General features: G+C 34.8%; 2 protein-coding genes across 3 annotated transcripts in view; both read right to left on the bottom strand.

The window, feature by feature from the left end:
* Positions 1–10677, bottom strand: part of LOC107995194 (uncharacterized) — a 109250-nt gene extending 98573 nt beyond the window's left edge. For both annotated transcript variants that reach the window (XM_062076195.1, XM_062076194.1), the window contains exon 1: positions 10469–10677. In XM_062076195.1, the coding sequence (XP_061932179.1) occupies positions 10469–10490 (22 nt within the window). In that variant the 5' untranslated portion in view covers positions 10491–10677. The remainder of the gene's footprint in view (positions 1–10468) is intronic.
* A 703-nt stretch (positions 10678–11380) lies between these two features.
* LOC133666243 (uncharacterized) lies at positions 11381–12149 on the bottom strand. Its single transcript, XM_062076196.1, has one exon. It carries the CDS (start codon positions 12147–12149, stop codon positions 11589–11591), a length of 561 nt encoding a protein of 186 aa, XP_061932180.1. The 3' UTR covers positions 11381–11588.
* Positions 12150–17003: the final 4854 nt, after the last annotated feature.

A 17003-nucleotide genomic window follows, 5' to 3' on the forward strand; every position in this document is an offset into this window, starting at 1 on the left:
GCGAATACATTATAAATTCATAGTGTTTTTAAAAAAAAATAACACGCGACTTGCCCAAACGGAGGGCTCTATTCGATCAAGTTACGGCACATTTTTAATTTTTCTCCACGGTTCTTCTTTCGACAGTCGTAGGGAAATGATCCGACGATGCTGACGAGATTTCTTTTTACCTCGGCTCTTCTTTCTTTTTTTTTTTTTAATCACATTTTTATTCCTCTTCTTTCCTTTTTTTTTTCCTCCAGATATGAATTATTGAACAAGAGGGATTAATAGGATGAGCTTGTTTTTACAAAGTTGTAATACGTTCGATGCACTTTTCGATCTATCAATAAAAATTTTAACGGTCAATAAATATTCTGAAAGTCCCACACGTGTCTATATAATAAGCTATGGTTTATTATTACTGTCCGGGAATTATGCAACTGCTTGAAGCAGGCAACTTGACCGTTAACAAGAGGGAAAGTAATTACAAGGATCTAAATACCGTATAATTTTGTATAATTCAGCTTCATGATTTTGTTTAAATCCTTTTCCGTTTTTATACAAAATTAATTGATTAATGATATTTATTCAAAAGTCGATAGAAAATTGAACAAAGACTCGAGTGCTTTTCAAGTTAAATAAACTGGAAACAAATAATTGAGAGACAAATAATAAAAATTTCTTCTGCGATACAGTTATAAAAAACACTCGTAACAATTATGTGATAACATTAAAAAATATTTTATATCATTTGTAAAATATGCATAAAAAAAAATCGAACGTCCCAATTTGTAATACAAAGACTCTTCTCCCCACAAATTTGCAGCATTCAGATTCTCGATAATATGCTCATCGATTAATGCAATATGAAACGTTCAGATACATTGGAATTTATGCTAAAGCAAAAATATATTAATACTTAAAGATATGAACGAATATTTAACACCACGTAACTCAAAATTACTGTAAACCATTGACTTTCCGAGAATCGCGAATAATCATAATCTTCGATTATCCGTAATTATCATATAATTTTCAGCAAGAAATTCATCAAACCGACACAAATTTTTCATTTTATTAAAAATTTAAAAACAAAATTTAAATCACCAGAGTTAAACACGAGGAGAAAATCTCTCTAATAAAATTTTTCTAAAACCTGTTTAATCATTGACTCATGGAGACCAAACGCGGATGTTTCTCTGTCTGTATTTCAATAATTCAATAATTAAATATTTCAATAACTAGATTTCAATAATTATAAATAACAAGAAGAACAAGTTGGTTCGATTTACTTGGTAATAACGCACATGTACGATCGAAAAAAAATTTTCCAATCGGTTGAAAATCTCGGTCAAAGCTTCGTCCCCGATTCGAAGCGGATAAAGCAGCAGAAACGCGTGGAAGAAGGAAAGAAGGGGAATGAAATTAAAAAATTGAAAAAAAAGAAAGAAGAAGAAAAAGAAAAAGTAGAGAGGGGGAAAAAGGAGAGGAGAAAGGACTGTGGTTTCCCTTTGAATCTGGCCAATTGGCCATCCGCCTAAATAATTTATATATCGTGGAGTACATTCACGTGGAAGAGGAGGCTGGTAATGAGCGGCCCTGCACTTAACGGAGTTTCGCTCTCCTGTCCGATAATTCGTTCGATAATATTGTTTTCGCGCGTAATTAACTCCCTGGCTAGCACGTGAACCGGCCCTCGTGCCCCCTTCTCTTCGTGAAATTCTCGATTGCTCCAGCTGCTCCATAAAACCAATAACCGTCACACAACATAGTTAACCGCGTATAGCTCGACCGCACGAAAATCATCCACGTTGCCGAGGATGTAGGTTCGTGGGCAAGGAAAAAAGATACCCATGGGGGATGGATGACGTCGATTCCAAAATTAGAAAATAAGAGGGGTAAAGAAAAAAAAAAAGAACATATGTACATGTGTATACACGATGAAGAATCATACGTTAAGAATTAAATATGAGATCAAGAAGTTGGAATAATTATTATTGTACGGTCTCAGAATCAAGAATGTAATTGATCTAATTTGAGAAAATTTTCGAAATTCATTTTAAGTTTAGAAGGAGATATCGTGAGCCGATTTCAGTCCCAAAAATTTAGCCCTCCTCTGGAACGAAGAAATTAAAATTAAGATTCTAAGATCTTTGAGTAATTTAATTTCTATCAAATCTTGTCGAGACAGAAGGATTTTTTTCAATAATCTGATTCCAACTACTCAAGCCACCATACCGTTGCCTCATCATTGAAATTTCCTTTCAATCTTCCCGATTCTCGCACGACACGGATTTTATAGGAAATAAATAGAACGACGAGAGAATAGGCGAACGGGAAGGAAAAGATAGATGATCGAGAGCGTAAGTGGAACAGGGAGAGAAAAAGAAGAGAGAAAGAGAGAGAAAGAGGGACACACGGAATCCATACCGTGGCGACAGTCAAGCTATTGCTTTTCCCCATTCCTTGGAAACCCTTGGCTTTACTCCCGTCTCAGGAGTTCAAAGCACCCCATTTATAATGACGATGCCCGTATCCTTAACCAAGGACGATCCTTCCTGCGGTTACAAACTCCCACAGGATCCTCATATTGGATTCCTATCCTCTCCACTTCAAAACCTCACGATACCTAGTTATCCTGACTCTGAACGTCGGAAAATGGAGATGGATTGCATCGTTCGTAAGTGCACGACCGACTAATACGCGTGAATTATTTATAAGTTAACCGATCGTGTGACGAATTCGCAGAGAGGAAGAGCGATTCCCGATAAACTAACGATCTATGACTTCGCTAATGAAGTATTTTATGTGATTCTGTGCGTTCTATAAACGAATGAATTTTACGAAGAACGAAAGAAAAGTATTTCCCATGGAGGAAATGAGAAAATTTTTATATTTTAGATTTTTATAGAATTATACCCTGTCAATTATACTCTTGTAATATTTTCGTGTTAATTTTCTTCATTTTAAATGTAATCGTTGTAACAGGATAATGATGTATTTTTTATAATAATAAGAAATGTGATTTTTGATACGATGCTCGTAAGTTTTGTTCGCCGATTTAGATTGTCAGCAACTGTTACGAAATTGTTATCTGTAACATGCTCGGCGTGGTTTTAACTGTCGCTTCCTGGGATGGCTCCCGGTTAATGCATATTTATGACGAAGATTAAAGTCCGTTTTGCGTGCAACTTCTGCCTCCCGAAGAAAAATACTCCCGACACGAAAAAAAAAAAAAAGAAATCTAAGCACTCACCGCCGTTAACGCGTATTCATTGCTAAAGAATTGCACTCATAAAAATTTCATCGTATTATTTGTGACACGACGAGATGCTACGACAAAATCATTTTTTCGTAAGTTCGAGATACAAATTTCATTAACTTTTCCTTAAATTTGCATTCTTTTCTTCATTTTTTTTTTCAAATTTAAATATTTCAATCAATTTATCACGTGTGTAAATAGCACAAATACATTTTATGAAGATATTTTATGCATCATTGCAAATGTTTTGCATTGCGAATTAATTAAATAAAAATACATCATTATACGTTCGAATTATAAAGGGCTCTTAAAAGTTTCTTAATCGTGTAATTACGATTAAATATCGAATATTCTTCAAACTGCGAAAAGTTAAAAAAAAAGTTAATTACTAACTTTTCGAACATCGTATTGACACGTTTACCCATTTTATACCAAAAAATATATATATATATATATATTATTCACAATTAATCACATCGTTCAAATTTCTTACAGCGAACACCGAAAATAGATATAAAATAAATACAACGCGTATAATTTATCAAAATTACGATAATAATATCGTAATATTTAACTCGATTAAGCATAGTAAAACACGGCCGTCTGCGAACACGATTGTAAAATGTCAACGAGATTACATTTAGACGAGGATTCGCGTGTCGAGATAACTAAGAAGCAAGAATTTCCAAGTTTCGTTGAACCACCTGTCGTACCTGTTATATTAACCGTGGCTCGATTTAGATCGTATACCTTTTCGGCCTGTCCTAATATTATCGGTGGCATCAACAAGGAGAGTGACAAAGTGGCAACGACAGGTTAGATCAAAGCGTTCCTAAAGTTCATTCCGCTCGGGTTCCGCAACGTATCATGTCGATGCCAATCCACCGAATAGTTGGCCAAGATAAATTCTACGACGTGTTACACCCTTTAGACGCCCCGTTATTTTTAGCGGTTGGCCACTTCGAAATCCCCCCTCCGTTTATTCGCGCGAGCTCACCCTTTCGTGATCGAGCTGAGCTGAGGACGAAACACGAGGAAAGCAGCGACGAGGATAACGAGAAAAAAACCTTTTCGAAAATATTGTCCGAGCTAGGATGGGTGTAAGAAAAAGGGATTGGAAAACGTGAAAAGTCTAATATATTTTTGCCCCGGTGAGAAAGGGGCCGGTTTTTTGTCATCTTTGAAAAGTTTCCAGAGTGGAAGCATTAACGGGGAAAGAAACGAAGAACGATCGATCGAATACCGAAAAACTCGGGGTAAATGAAGAAAACCCTGTGTAACCAGGGGGGAGAGGGGGAGGTGAGGAAGAGAGGGAAGAGTTGCGCGACTTTTCAGAGAGACTTTTCGGCCTGTTGTTATTGAAACAGGATAACTGTTTCTCATGCACTATTCAACGTGGCATCATTACATCTGTTTGACGTCATCATATTATCAGATAAGGGGATCTCGTGCTCGTAGCACAGCAGGGCGTAATTGCTTTTGCGATATTATGTATGTAATTCAAGTTTAATTTCGATGCAATTAATTCTTCGAAGCTCGAACAGTTTCGCGATAATTTCTCTATCGAAAACATCGATCGATCGGCTGCGTTTGCATTCTGACGCGAATTCTGATCGATTCTAATCGAATTAAAATTTCCTTTACGAATTTCGAATAAAGAGTAATCGAAATTAAATCTCCTCTTTTTGTTACACGAGAAAATAATGTTTAAGCTTCGTTCAAAACGACGTCTTTAAACCATTCTTTCCGGGAAGAAACAATCGAATCATGACTCGAGTATCTCAAAGTCTTTCAAAAAGCGTGCGAGGTAAAGTGGCCGGAAAATATCATTGGAAGATCTCTAGCTTCGTTTGCGAACTACGACGACGATGGTTTCCTATTCTTGGTTCTCAGGGAATCTATACTCCATATTCTTCGTGCAAACATATATGGATATAATAGCATATATTCGTGAAACTTCAAACGATCAAGGGGGATATCTCGAATCATTTACAAAACTTCAACGCTCGAGAACAACGAGACCGAGAGTTCGATGATGAAGGGGGAAATAATGGAAACACGATAATATTCAGATCCGTTGAAACGTGGTTGTTTCAGTTTCGAAAACAAAGATTCTGCCGCGAAGAGAAATTTACAGAAACGTTTTCACTGTAACTCGCGTACAAACGCAATTTCATATTCCAGTTATGGCTTGTATTGTCTACAGCATATGGAATTAAATCCCTCGATAAACGGCAAGAAAGTTTAAACGGATAAATAGAATGAAATACAAAAGATTTTGACAACAATGTTTAATTTATCAAAAACATATAATTGATTATTAATACTTCTGTTTTTATTATCGATTCGTATGTAGTTCCTTCAATTTCCGATATGTACATAAATGCAAAATAATTTTAAAATTAATCAAATAAATTGATTCTTCTTCCACGAAACACGGGTGCAATTTAATAAGCGATCTCCAATTGTTTTCCGCTTCGAAATTCTTTCCGCCCGCGTACGGGACGATGGCGAACGAGCGATACAATTTATACAAATCGACGATGAATGCACGATGGCGCGACATCGTTTCCCATCTAGATCGTTATCGTTTTATCAAACGCCGGTTATTTTCTTCCCGTGTCGGCCGGGATCGAACAAATGTTCGTTCGAACGGGGTCGTTTCCATCGTTCCAACTTCATAAAGAACTTGACGCGAAATAACGGGGGACGTATTTCGGTTTTTCCTTCATGGCAACCGTGCCGAAATAAAGTTTAGCCGGCCTTTACGAGTGTAAAATAGATTGTCCTCGTTATTGTAGGCGATGCATCTCCATTAACGATGACACATTTCCACGACATGGCGAAAAACGCGGTGTTCAAATGCAACGTTGTTCCCTTTCTAAGTGCGCGAGTTGCAAAAAAGTAGGTCTCTGGCAGAGACATTGTCATTGAAAATATTATACGCAGTGAATGGAGAGAGGGGAGAAGGGAAAGGGAGAGAAGGGAGAGGGGGAGAAGGAGAGGGGAAAAAAATGCAGAAGCTGAGGGGGATTTCGCAAGCGCGAATCCTTTGAGTATGCAACAAAGAAGGAAAAGGAAAAATGAAGCACGAAGAGGGAAAGAAATAGAATAGATCGGATAAACAGTAGTTGAACCTTTTCTCGCATTGTCTTTTTTTTCCTTCTCCTTTTTCCCTTTTCGTTCTAATTTATATTCCGCCCGACAAATTGCCTCGTACACTTGGAATAAAATTTCTCCGGTGCATCGACCTCTCTATTTCCGTTCCATCGCTAATAAAGAACGACACACGAGAAGATTCGCAAGCTGGATCTATCCGTGCGCGTTCAAGTCATTCTTGCGTAATTGCATAGCTGCAATTAAATATTAATCGGCCTTCGATCATTAATACTAGTTTACGTGATCCTTTCAACGTGAAAGGGAACGATAATATACTGGACAGATGCAAGATCATCAACCTCATGCGAGGAGTTTCAAAGTTTCACGGAGTAAGAAAACGTAATACGTGTTTCAACCGCTGGCTAAGTCTCTCGCTGCTTTCATTTCTTCCCTTTTCAATAATGTGTCGTTGCTCTGGAAAGTCTTTCATTCTACGTTTCTCACCGGGGAGATGATACCTCCGACGATCCCATTGTAACATGCACGTGCTCTTTGTCGCGAAAACGGCAGGAATTCGCACTTTCGTGATCACGCCGGCGCACGTCCGCGAATCTAAAGCTAGGAATCTGCTCTGCCTAAGAAAATATACCTGTCCCCATTTTCTTCACTTTCATTTTTATAATAACTCGAGAGACACACGTAATCAGAAGTGTCGTGAAAAAGCATTCCTTTTTATTAGTCTCGTTTCCCTCCAGACTTATTTGGATTTCGAGGTGACCCGAATAACCTACCCCTACCTGTTGTAAAAAATATACACTTAAAAAATATATATTATGCATATCCACCACGATCTTGTCCAAATTGTGTGGAGATACATTTATATGCACGTATCTACTAACGCGTTTTATGACACCTCGTCGTCAATCTTTCGCGAGATCGATCGTTCCTCGCGGTGAATCCGAATAGTTATAAAGAAGATCACAGCCACGTTTCTCGTGGCATCATCGCGATTTATTTTTTAAATAAAGCTGCAACTCGAGCCCACTACCACCCACTCTGCAATAAATAACACGTATATATTCTTGTTACATTCAAATTTGATCCGCGTAATCTCTAGAAGTGCAAATCCTTCGAGAATTCCCCCGTTAATCTTGCCCCGATTCTCTACTCTATTTTCCCACCCGATTTGGTCTTCGAATCGATAAAACAAAAAAAAAAAGAAGAAGAAGAAGAAGAAAAAGCACCGAACCTACGTAGCGATTCGATGAAAACTTGCTTAAATAATAAATTGCGATCTGAAAATTCGTTCCGAAAATTCTCCATCCCCAACGATCTCTAACGATAAATCGTCAAGATGAAGCGAATTTCCAAAATGGTGTAACAGCCGCGATCATTAACTTTATGGCATCCCGATCATTCGATACAAGCTTGGACCCGTCACTATCAACATTACCATAAATCAAATATCTGGTAAGTTATTACCTGTCTGATGGACTGACAGGCAAAGGAAGATCTAGGTGGAGCTTCGCCTGAGATCGTCCCTGTCAGCCAACATATGCACGAGAACTCTACGTTCACCCTGTAGCATCTCGTAGCTACATCGGGTGGCCGGGCGAGCAAGAGGAGAAAGAGAGAGAGAGAGAGAGAGAGAGAGAGAGAGAGAGAGAGAGAGAGAGAGAGAGAGAGAGAGAGAGAGAGAGAGAGAGAGAGAGAGAGAGAGAGAGTCGAGTTGCGTGGTCGTGATGGTGGAGCGTTGGTGGAGGATACGAGGATGAGAAGGGGTGGAGGAAGCGGTAGTAGGGGTTACGGTAGGTGAGCGGTAGAATCGGAGGCGGTGGGGGTCGATGGCGGTGGTTGAAGAAGGGAATGACCCCGTGCACCGGGGTCAACCGTTGCACTATGCTCTCTCTTTCTATCTCTTTCTTTCTCTTCCTCTTCTTTTCACCCTCTATCCTTTCTCTCTCTCTCTCGCTATTCCCTAGTCATAGACCGAACACTCATGCGCTTTGTTATCGGTGTATGTACCGACTGTACACCGTCGTACGAACGAACGTTACCAGCTAACACACACACACACGTACGCCGTGGTTCTGTACACGTGCGTCTACGTGCCTGGAAGAAGACTTCGGGCTCCGCCGATATTTATGGTCAGATATGGGACAAAGATAAAAGAAGTATCGAGAATCGCTTCTCGTTATTCTCTGGTCAATATGTCTTTAGCTTGTTTCGTTTCCCGGAAAAGGATCGTTGGAATCCATAGTGGCCGTTCACGCATTGATTTTTCTATGTGAAATGCGGCTTCGGAATCGCAATTCTCTCGTATTCGTATAGAGCCAGTCGATTATGAATAGAGGGATATCGGTAGAAGGTAGTATTTGACGGGATATTCTGGATATATGTATACGTAGATGTGTTTGGGAAGATACATTGGAAGGTATCAGTGGCGGTCAGTGATCGAGACTCGACCTAGAAATAAACCTCTCAAGAAACTGTTCTCTTGGTTATACTAGTCCTTTAAATCGTTCAATACCCGGACTATGTGGAGCCGAATACAAAAGTCAGAATGGGAGGAAAATCCTTGGATACTTGGCCGCGGAGTTAATGCACTTATATTGATGTATTAAGAATTGAAATTTCTTGAAATTCTTCGAAATAAAGATATAAACTAGATTTAGCCGTTTCAAAATAAAAATTCTTAAGAGACGTAAAAAATGAATCTAAAAGAGCGAAAATTTTTTAATGAAATAAGATAGAATAAAAAGAAATTTAGCTTCGTTGAAGATTAATTGATTAAACATCGTTTAAAAAGTATGAATAAATCAGTTTCGTTATCTACGTCTATCTAAAAATCAAAAAAAGATTGATCCGATACCAATGAAATCAGACCGATTTTGAATCCTATTCTTTATTCTTTTTATTCTCATCTTCCAATTTTAGTTTTCCAATAAAAAAAAATTTTTTCATTCTATAGGAAAACTTGTTTTTTAAAACATAACTTTTAACTTTGGTCATTCACGTACATTTATATCATATATACCGTTATATAAATTTTATAAACGAAAGATAGAATATAAAATTGCATAAAATGAATAAAAAGAATTAATTAAGAATGCAGATTAAATGACAAATACTCATTTCTTTTCCTTTCTTAATGTTTTTCTTTTATATTTTCTGAACTTATAATAATTCAAGAGTAAACTTAAAATCTTTGGAACAATAATTTCTCTTATTTCTGTGTATTTCTCGATAAAAGTAAATATCCTGCATTTATACTCTAATTCAAAAAAAAAAAAAAAAACAGGAAAAAGAAAAAAAGGAGAATTTAAGCGTTTGTTCATTACATGATTTAAGGAATAAAAATATAAATGTAGAAAAGAAATACGCTGAATACGAAATAATGTTTTGTATTATACCTGAAATATAAAACAGGTTAGGAAATATCTTTACTAGTATACTAGTATTATTATAAATATAATTATATATTTATAATAATATATAGTATAGTGAACGATATCAATGTTCATTAATCAATATATTTTTATTTTCCATTTTATTTAATATTCTTGCTACGCATCTTGGAAAAATTTTTCTGCCATAACTATTTCGTACCTCAAATGTTTCACCGTTTCTACAAGTTTGCCTAGAAGAATTCGCTCTCCTCAAGCAGTTTATTCGTAAACAAGAAAAAAAGTTTTAAATCTGATGAGGGCGCAGTAAAATATTCGGGTCGTTTCGAGGCAGCCATCCTTACAAGCTTGCTCTAACCTTACTTTATCGTTACCTCTATAGCTCTATTTCACGTTAATCCAGAGAATTCCAAATAAAATGTTCTATGCTAAAATAATCCATTTAAAATATTACAGCAATTTTTCTAATATAGAGATTTAAACAAAACAACAATGTAAAAAATAAATAAAATTTACCATCAATAGCATAAAAAATATATATAATTCTTAAAAAAAATAGAGATAAAAATGGATTTAGATATTAAAATAAAAATATCGCAAAACGATGAAGCGAAATAATATTTTCTAAACAACATTCATCATCTTGTACCGGCGTCTTGAAATATGCGAGAAAAGAAAAAAGTATAAAAAGATTTATAAAAAGAAGAAAAAAACTTACCCGTGACGCTGAGCAGCGACATATTCGAAGTTGTTCTATTAGATCGATTTAATGCTGAGAGTTTCGTTTAATTGGCCAAGCAACACTTCATTGGCGTGGAAATCTGTAGGAAAATGATGCAGCTATATAACGAGACACGCCGGATCGAAGAAGCACACTCGCGTATACGACGTATAACCTCTTTTCCGCACCGATGTTATTATTTTCCTTTTTTTTTCGCACTGTGCGCCTAATACCACGTACAACGTGTGAATACGAGAAACACGTGTGTTTTATATATGCATATACACTCGTATATATGTATATATGTGTATATAATATGTATATATATATATATTGATATATATACGTAAATATACAGAGAAAGAAATAGAGAAAAAGAGATAGAGAAGGGGCGGATGAGGCATACAGAGAGACAGAGAAGGATACAATATGTATATGTGTCGCGATATGGCACTACACGAATCGAAATTTCAGGGTAGAAGTACGAATGCAACGGCAGTCCGATATCACACTTCTCCTGTTCCTTTGTTCTCTATTTCCTCTTATATTTCACCGTTTTTCTTCCTCATTCGCATGTGGCTACGTATTCACACTATGTTTTTCCACTCGCAACGAATTTTTCTGTTCCACACCCGGCACGCATGTATCACACAACAAGGTTATCTTGGTTTTTATATTATATTCTGACGAGGCTCTGTCGCGCAACGCTCTTGTCGATTATACACGAATGCCAACGAATTTGCACGTACTTGAAATTCGAACTTCAACCAATAACGAGTCTACTAATTTATAACTTTGCGTACGCGCACTATATGTTCGATGAATTTATTGTCACTAACATTCACGATACACAAGATCACACGCGTATGTATGTACATGTACGTATATATGCATCCACATATATCTATATTTCGTTCCGTTTAATTCTCCATTTTATATAAGTCTGAAACTTTAGCTTAATGATCAGAACAACATTTAATGTGTTATTATTGCGTTCGGTGTAAATTATATGCACGAGGGTCGTTCCGTTTCAGGTCGTAACCGTTACCACGCCGGGTATTATTTGAATCACAAACGCGATTACCATCGACACGGCGTAACAGCGAGTGGCTGTTGGTCACGCGGAAAATCGTGCTCGCGCGTTCTGGCGGTTAACACTGTTACTGTTCTCGCTCGCAAACACTATTACTCTCTTGTCGTTTATCGGACACGCCACGTTTGCCACTTTGTCGTATTCCTTTTTGTCCTGTTGCTCCTTCGCTTTTGGCTCGGTCGATGCTAAGTCGAAGCACGTCGGTTTCACTTGCGGTTCGTCGATTCTTACGAATAGTAATGACGAGTCGTCCTCGTGGTCGTCGATGAGCGTACGGCGATTTGACTTTAACAACGAGGCGGCGATCCCAACACGAGGATAGTAGTAATAATAGTAGTAGTAGTAGTAGTAGTACGGGAACGGCAACGGCAGCGCCAACGCGACGCAGCTGCTGGTCCTGTGCAGGTCGGTGGCTACGGTGTCGGTGTCGGTGTCGATGTTGTCATCTATCCGGCCGGAATAAGGCAGCATTGCTGTAGCACCGCGGGATGTTTGTTCGGACCGCTTTTGTGCACCGTAGGTTCGGCCGAGCGCCTCTCGCTTCAAGAGGAGCGCCCACCGTGCCACCTTTCTCGTTATTATCATAGTAGCAGGGGCTGCAGTGCATGCGCCGGTTTGCACGTATCCCGTGCTCGTCAAGGAACCGTACACCAACGACAGGCGCCACGTCCTCGTCGTCGTCTCGAGGCACGACCGGTTAAGGGCATTTCACAACGATCACAGAGAAAAACGGGACGGATAGAGGGAACACGGATCAGGACCGAAAGAAACGAGGTATACGCGCGTGTATATATATGTATATATTATATGTATATATATATATAAGCAGATTTCGCAAAAAATTGGTGGACAAAAGGTGAGAAAAGAAAAGGAAAACAAGAGAAAGAGAAACGGAGGGAAAAGGAAAAAGGAAGAACGAAGGTGTAAAGGATATGGGGAAGGATAAATAACACGCACCACGAATAAAATCAACGAATACTATTCCAAACGATTCAGTTCACTAGTGCCTCTTTCTCTGTTTTGGTCGCGCTTGCACTGATCGTGACGTCCCGTCGTTGCACGTTGTTTCTTTGATTTTTGATGATATTACGTATGAAATACGATATTATACTGTGGCCACGGACGTGTGCGGTATTCCGGATGCACTACCACATTAATGCGATGAAACGTTGTTGCGAACGTACGCGGACTGCTCGACGTCGAGCACTGTGCGGACGGAGACGCCTCCGACACGCCGCCGCCATCTTGCTACGTCAAGCAAATGGTATAGCGCCGGCGTGGTATCGTCGAAAACCTACGAACGTCACCGACGTCGTACGATCGTTTCGACGAACGACCACGAATCAACCACCCTTTTCGGCTGTTCTCGCGGAACTGTCGTGCATTTCGCTTCGATTGTTTTCTCATTTCTAATTCGACGTTTCTGTCGACGATTGCACGCTCGATTGACGTTCAGTCAACTTCCTTTTCAAATCTTTCTGGACATTTTATTGTTTCTTTTATCGTTTTCATTAAAATTTCTCTTATCTTATTTTTTTTATTTTTATTTTTTTTTATTGCTTGTGCAATGTATTACGTATTCGTATATAATATGTTAATTATTGTGATAAATATTGTGTCGTAGAATTCAAATATTTTTTGCGTATAATAATCTCAACATGATCTCAATATATGTAAGAAATTGATTAAACGTATACAAGTACGAATTGAAAATCTGTATTTTTAATAAATTTTTTTTACTTTCTATTCAAATACATTTATTTTTCAATTACAAATCAAAACTATCATTTCTTTTATTATATTTAGTTATAAGTTAATTATATATTTTCTCTATTAATTTTATATACTTAAAATTGATCATTTTTAATTTTTTTATAGATATACTAATAAATTCATATTTATATTAGCTATATTTAACTATATTAGCTAAATATATTTATATATTTAAAAAATTATTTTATTAAAATATTTAAATATATATATTTATAGATACATAATATTAATAATATAATATTAACATTATGAATTTAAGATCGAAACTACGCATTTTAGGTTAGAAAATTGGTTCGTTTGAATTGTTACATGTGAAATCTTGTTTCTCGCGTGTAACTATAATATAAAGTTGAACGAGCTAGAAGACATGCAATGTTTAAAATTTGCTGTTCTTGCGAATTATATCCGAAATAGAGTAATATAACATTCGACTGACTCATAACATTCTCAATATAATCGTAGTTTAAAATATTTGAATAATAATATTTAATAATTTTTTTTAATTAAGCGATATTATTTTTTAATTCTTTATAAAATCTGATTCAATTGATAATTTTCAAGCAGAATTAAGCAAAACAATTATATGGAAGTATCAATAACGAGTTCATTACTCCCAAGCTAGCACCAAATGCTGACTTGTACCACTGGGAAATCGTTTCCCTTGTTCCGCGATAATACTACTTGTTCACGTCCTCTATGCAGCAATACAATTGATATGGAGATATGTCTACATATTTCAAAAAATTTATTTAGCTTTATTGAATTCTATATTCAATATTCATAAATAAATAAATTTTAAGATAATATATATTAAAATAAAGAATAATATAAACAAATATTAAGATATATATATATTAAGAAATATATATAATAATATAATAAAACAATAAAACTAATGAATTATAGTAACAATTTATTAAATAATTTTTTATTAAATAACTCAATATGATATAAAATAATATAAATTTAATAAAATTTTAATGTATGATATTTATGATATTGGTAAATAATTTAAATTATTATCTTTTAATGTTTCTTCTCTTATAATTCTTATAATTCTATGTTTATAGACAATGATCATCCGACTATAAATACGAATCGTGTACGAGCTCGGTATATAAATATATCGGAAGTTATATAACAGTTTTGTTGGACCGTAAAACTTGAACCGAGAAAAATATTTCTGAAAAGTAGCCGGTATTCGGTCGAGAGAAAGCAGAACTTTTGTGGCTCGCTTTCAATGCGTCGTGTTGGTAGTCGTCTTATTCGTTTCAAGCATCACACGAAAACCATTTTACTTCAATCTTTTCCCAATTCCAGCTCAACATCTGATCATTCGCCCACGTTTACCATCTTAAGTGACGTAAGAATGACGTATAATGTACAAACATTATTCTTGTCATTTCATATGCCACTTAAAAATATTTTATTTCTATCTATCTCTATTTTACGTCATTCATTATGCAGAATAATGTGCATGATTACAAATATCCTATGCACATTGATATATGGTTTTTTATTCAGAAAAGACTTTTTAGACTTACTATTTGTTATTGATTTTTCTATAAAGTGATAACATCAAAAAAGAACAATATAAAAGTTGATACTTATCATCAATAAAATCAATACTTATATTAAAATGCAATCTAAGAATATATTTCTTCTTTTTTTAATAAAATACAAGAAAAAACGATTATAGAGATATTAATAGAGATAATTTATAATTTAACTTACATATTATATTATAACAAATTATAATTATAAGAAATTGCACAAAGAAATTCATCAATATTCGAAACACGTTCCAAGTGGTCTTCCATCAGATTGAAACTTGTGATAGAAACCGCACTTCGTTCATTTTCTTCATCTAACTTGACGAAACTTTGCCAACGAAGTTTCTTTTACTGATTTCCTTAAGTCCCATTGTGATACGCTCTTCTTTACTTGAATGGGTTATTCGAATCGTTATAGCCTTATTTAGTAATCTGTTAATGGCTATACGCAGCGTTCGATAATTCCTAAGATAGAACTGTTCTATACCTACAATAAAAAATTTAAAATTTCAATTGATTTCATAAAATTGAAATATGAAAAGATATGATAAGATGATGAAATTCAGGCTAAAAATATTCGTTTCGTTCGAAAAATATATATCAATTAAAAATATGATCGTAATGATTAAATGTAAATATCCGCCCACATGCAAATGTATGAATTGTGAGGATTTCCGATAACACTGATAAAAAAAATGTTATTTATATATAGACATATTTAAATGCATTTTAATATAACCTTCGATAAACGAATTAAAATTCTATTTTAATAAAAAAATAATTCACAGACATTAAAAACAATAAATTAAACAATTTTTAATTTTTTAATTTTTACAAGTAAAAAAAAATTGAGGTTAAATATGGTAGACATATGATAAATTGATAAACTAATAGAAAAAAAACTATAAAAAATGTCGAAATAATAATAATTAATTATTAAATAATCTCAAAGAATCTCATTTCAAAGATTGATCACAATGCGCATTAATATATTCATATACTAAATATAATTCAATTTGTTTTAAAAACTAAATATCAAGAATAATTTTAGTCCTTCTGGACTACATTCAACGATCTAACCTATACAAATCTTCTCTGACCCATACAGAATTGGTAACACAATTCCGGATACATGGTATTAGGAGACATCTAAAATCACTAGAATCTATTTAATCGTAATTGCGTTATTTCATGTGTACCGAATCCTTATACATAAGTTAAATATTAAATTAGAGATTAAATTTTGAAAACATATGAACAACAATCATAATATTGGTTATGGAAACCAGTGATACCATCAATAATTAATACAACAATGGTTAAAAGCATTTGAATTCATATAATGTTGCATAAAATCAATATTTCAAAATTATGAAAATGAGCCAAAATAACACCATGATCCTGTTGTTATCATGTTTCTTTATAGTCAAGCGGAGATAATCTTCGAAGCCACATCATGTATTACAATTTCAAGCGTCTTTTTAGAATTCTAAATTTTGTATCTTATATCGTTTACCGTTGAAATCCAGATCCTTAGTCCAAAAGAGGTTAGAATAGATAGAATAGGTTCTATAAGCCACTGATACTGTATTTTGTTCCCTACGTATTGAGTACGAAGCCTTCGATATTGAGTTTAACGATCTTAAGGTTCTCAGTACTGGCTTCGATGGATTTTCTCTTTTTCTTCAATATACATTTTATAAGCATTGAATTTAAAACACTTAATATTTTATTTCACTTTTATTTCAAATTCAATTTTCTAAAAAAAAGAATAATTAGAATAAACGTTTAAATTATTAGAAATATTTAAATTAACATATAATTTCAAATTTTTTATATTATATTTTCATTAATTTATTTATTATACATATTTTATATATCTTACCTTATATTTTTTATAATTTAGTAGTAGTAATAATTGTTGATTGTTAATCTTATATCATTCATTTTCACTACAACATAAATTTCAGTGTTATTATTTATATATATATATATATATATATATATATAGCATTTATTAGTATTATTAACTAAATATTATTTATTGTTATATTTGATTTATAATGTATAAATTAATCTATTAAGGAATGCAAAATGTGCTAATGGTTGCAAC

The sequence above is a fragment of the Apis cerana genome, linkage group LG6 (assembly GCF_029169275.1).
Source record: "Apis cerana isolate GH-2021 linkage group LG6, AcerK_1.0, whole genome shotgun sequence".
NCBI classification, from domain to species: domain Eukaryota; kingdom Metazoa; phylum Arthropoda; class Insecta; order Hymenoptera; family Apidae; genus Apis; species Apis cerana.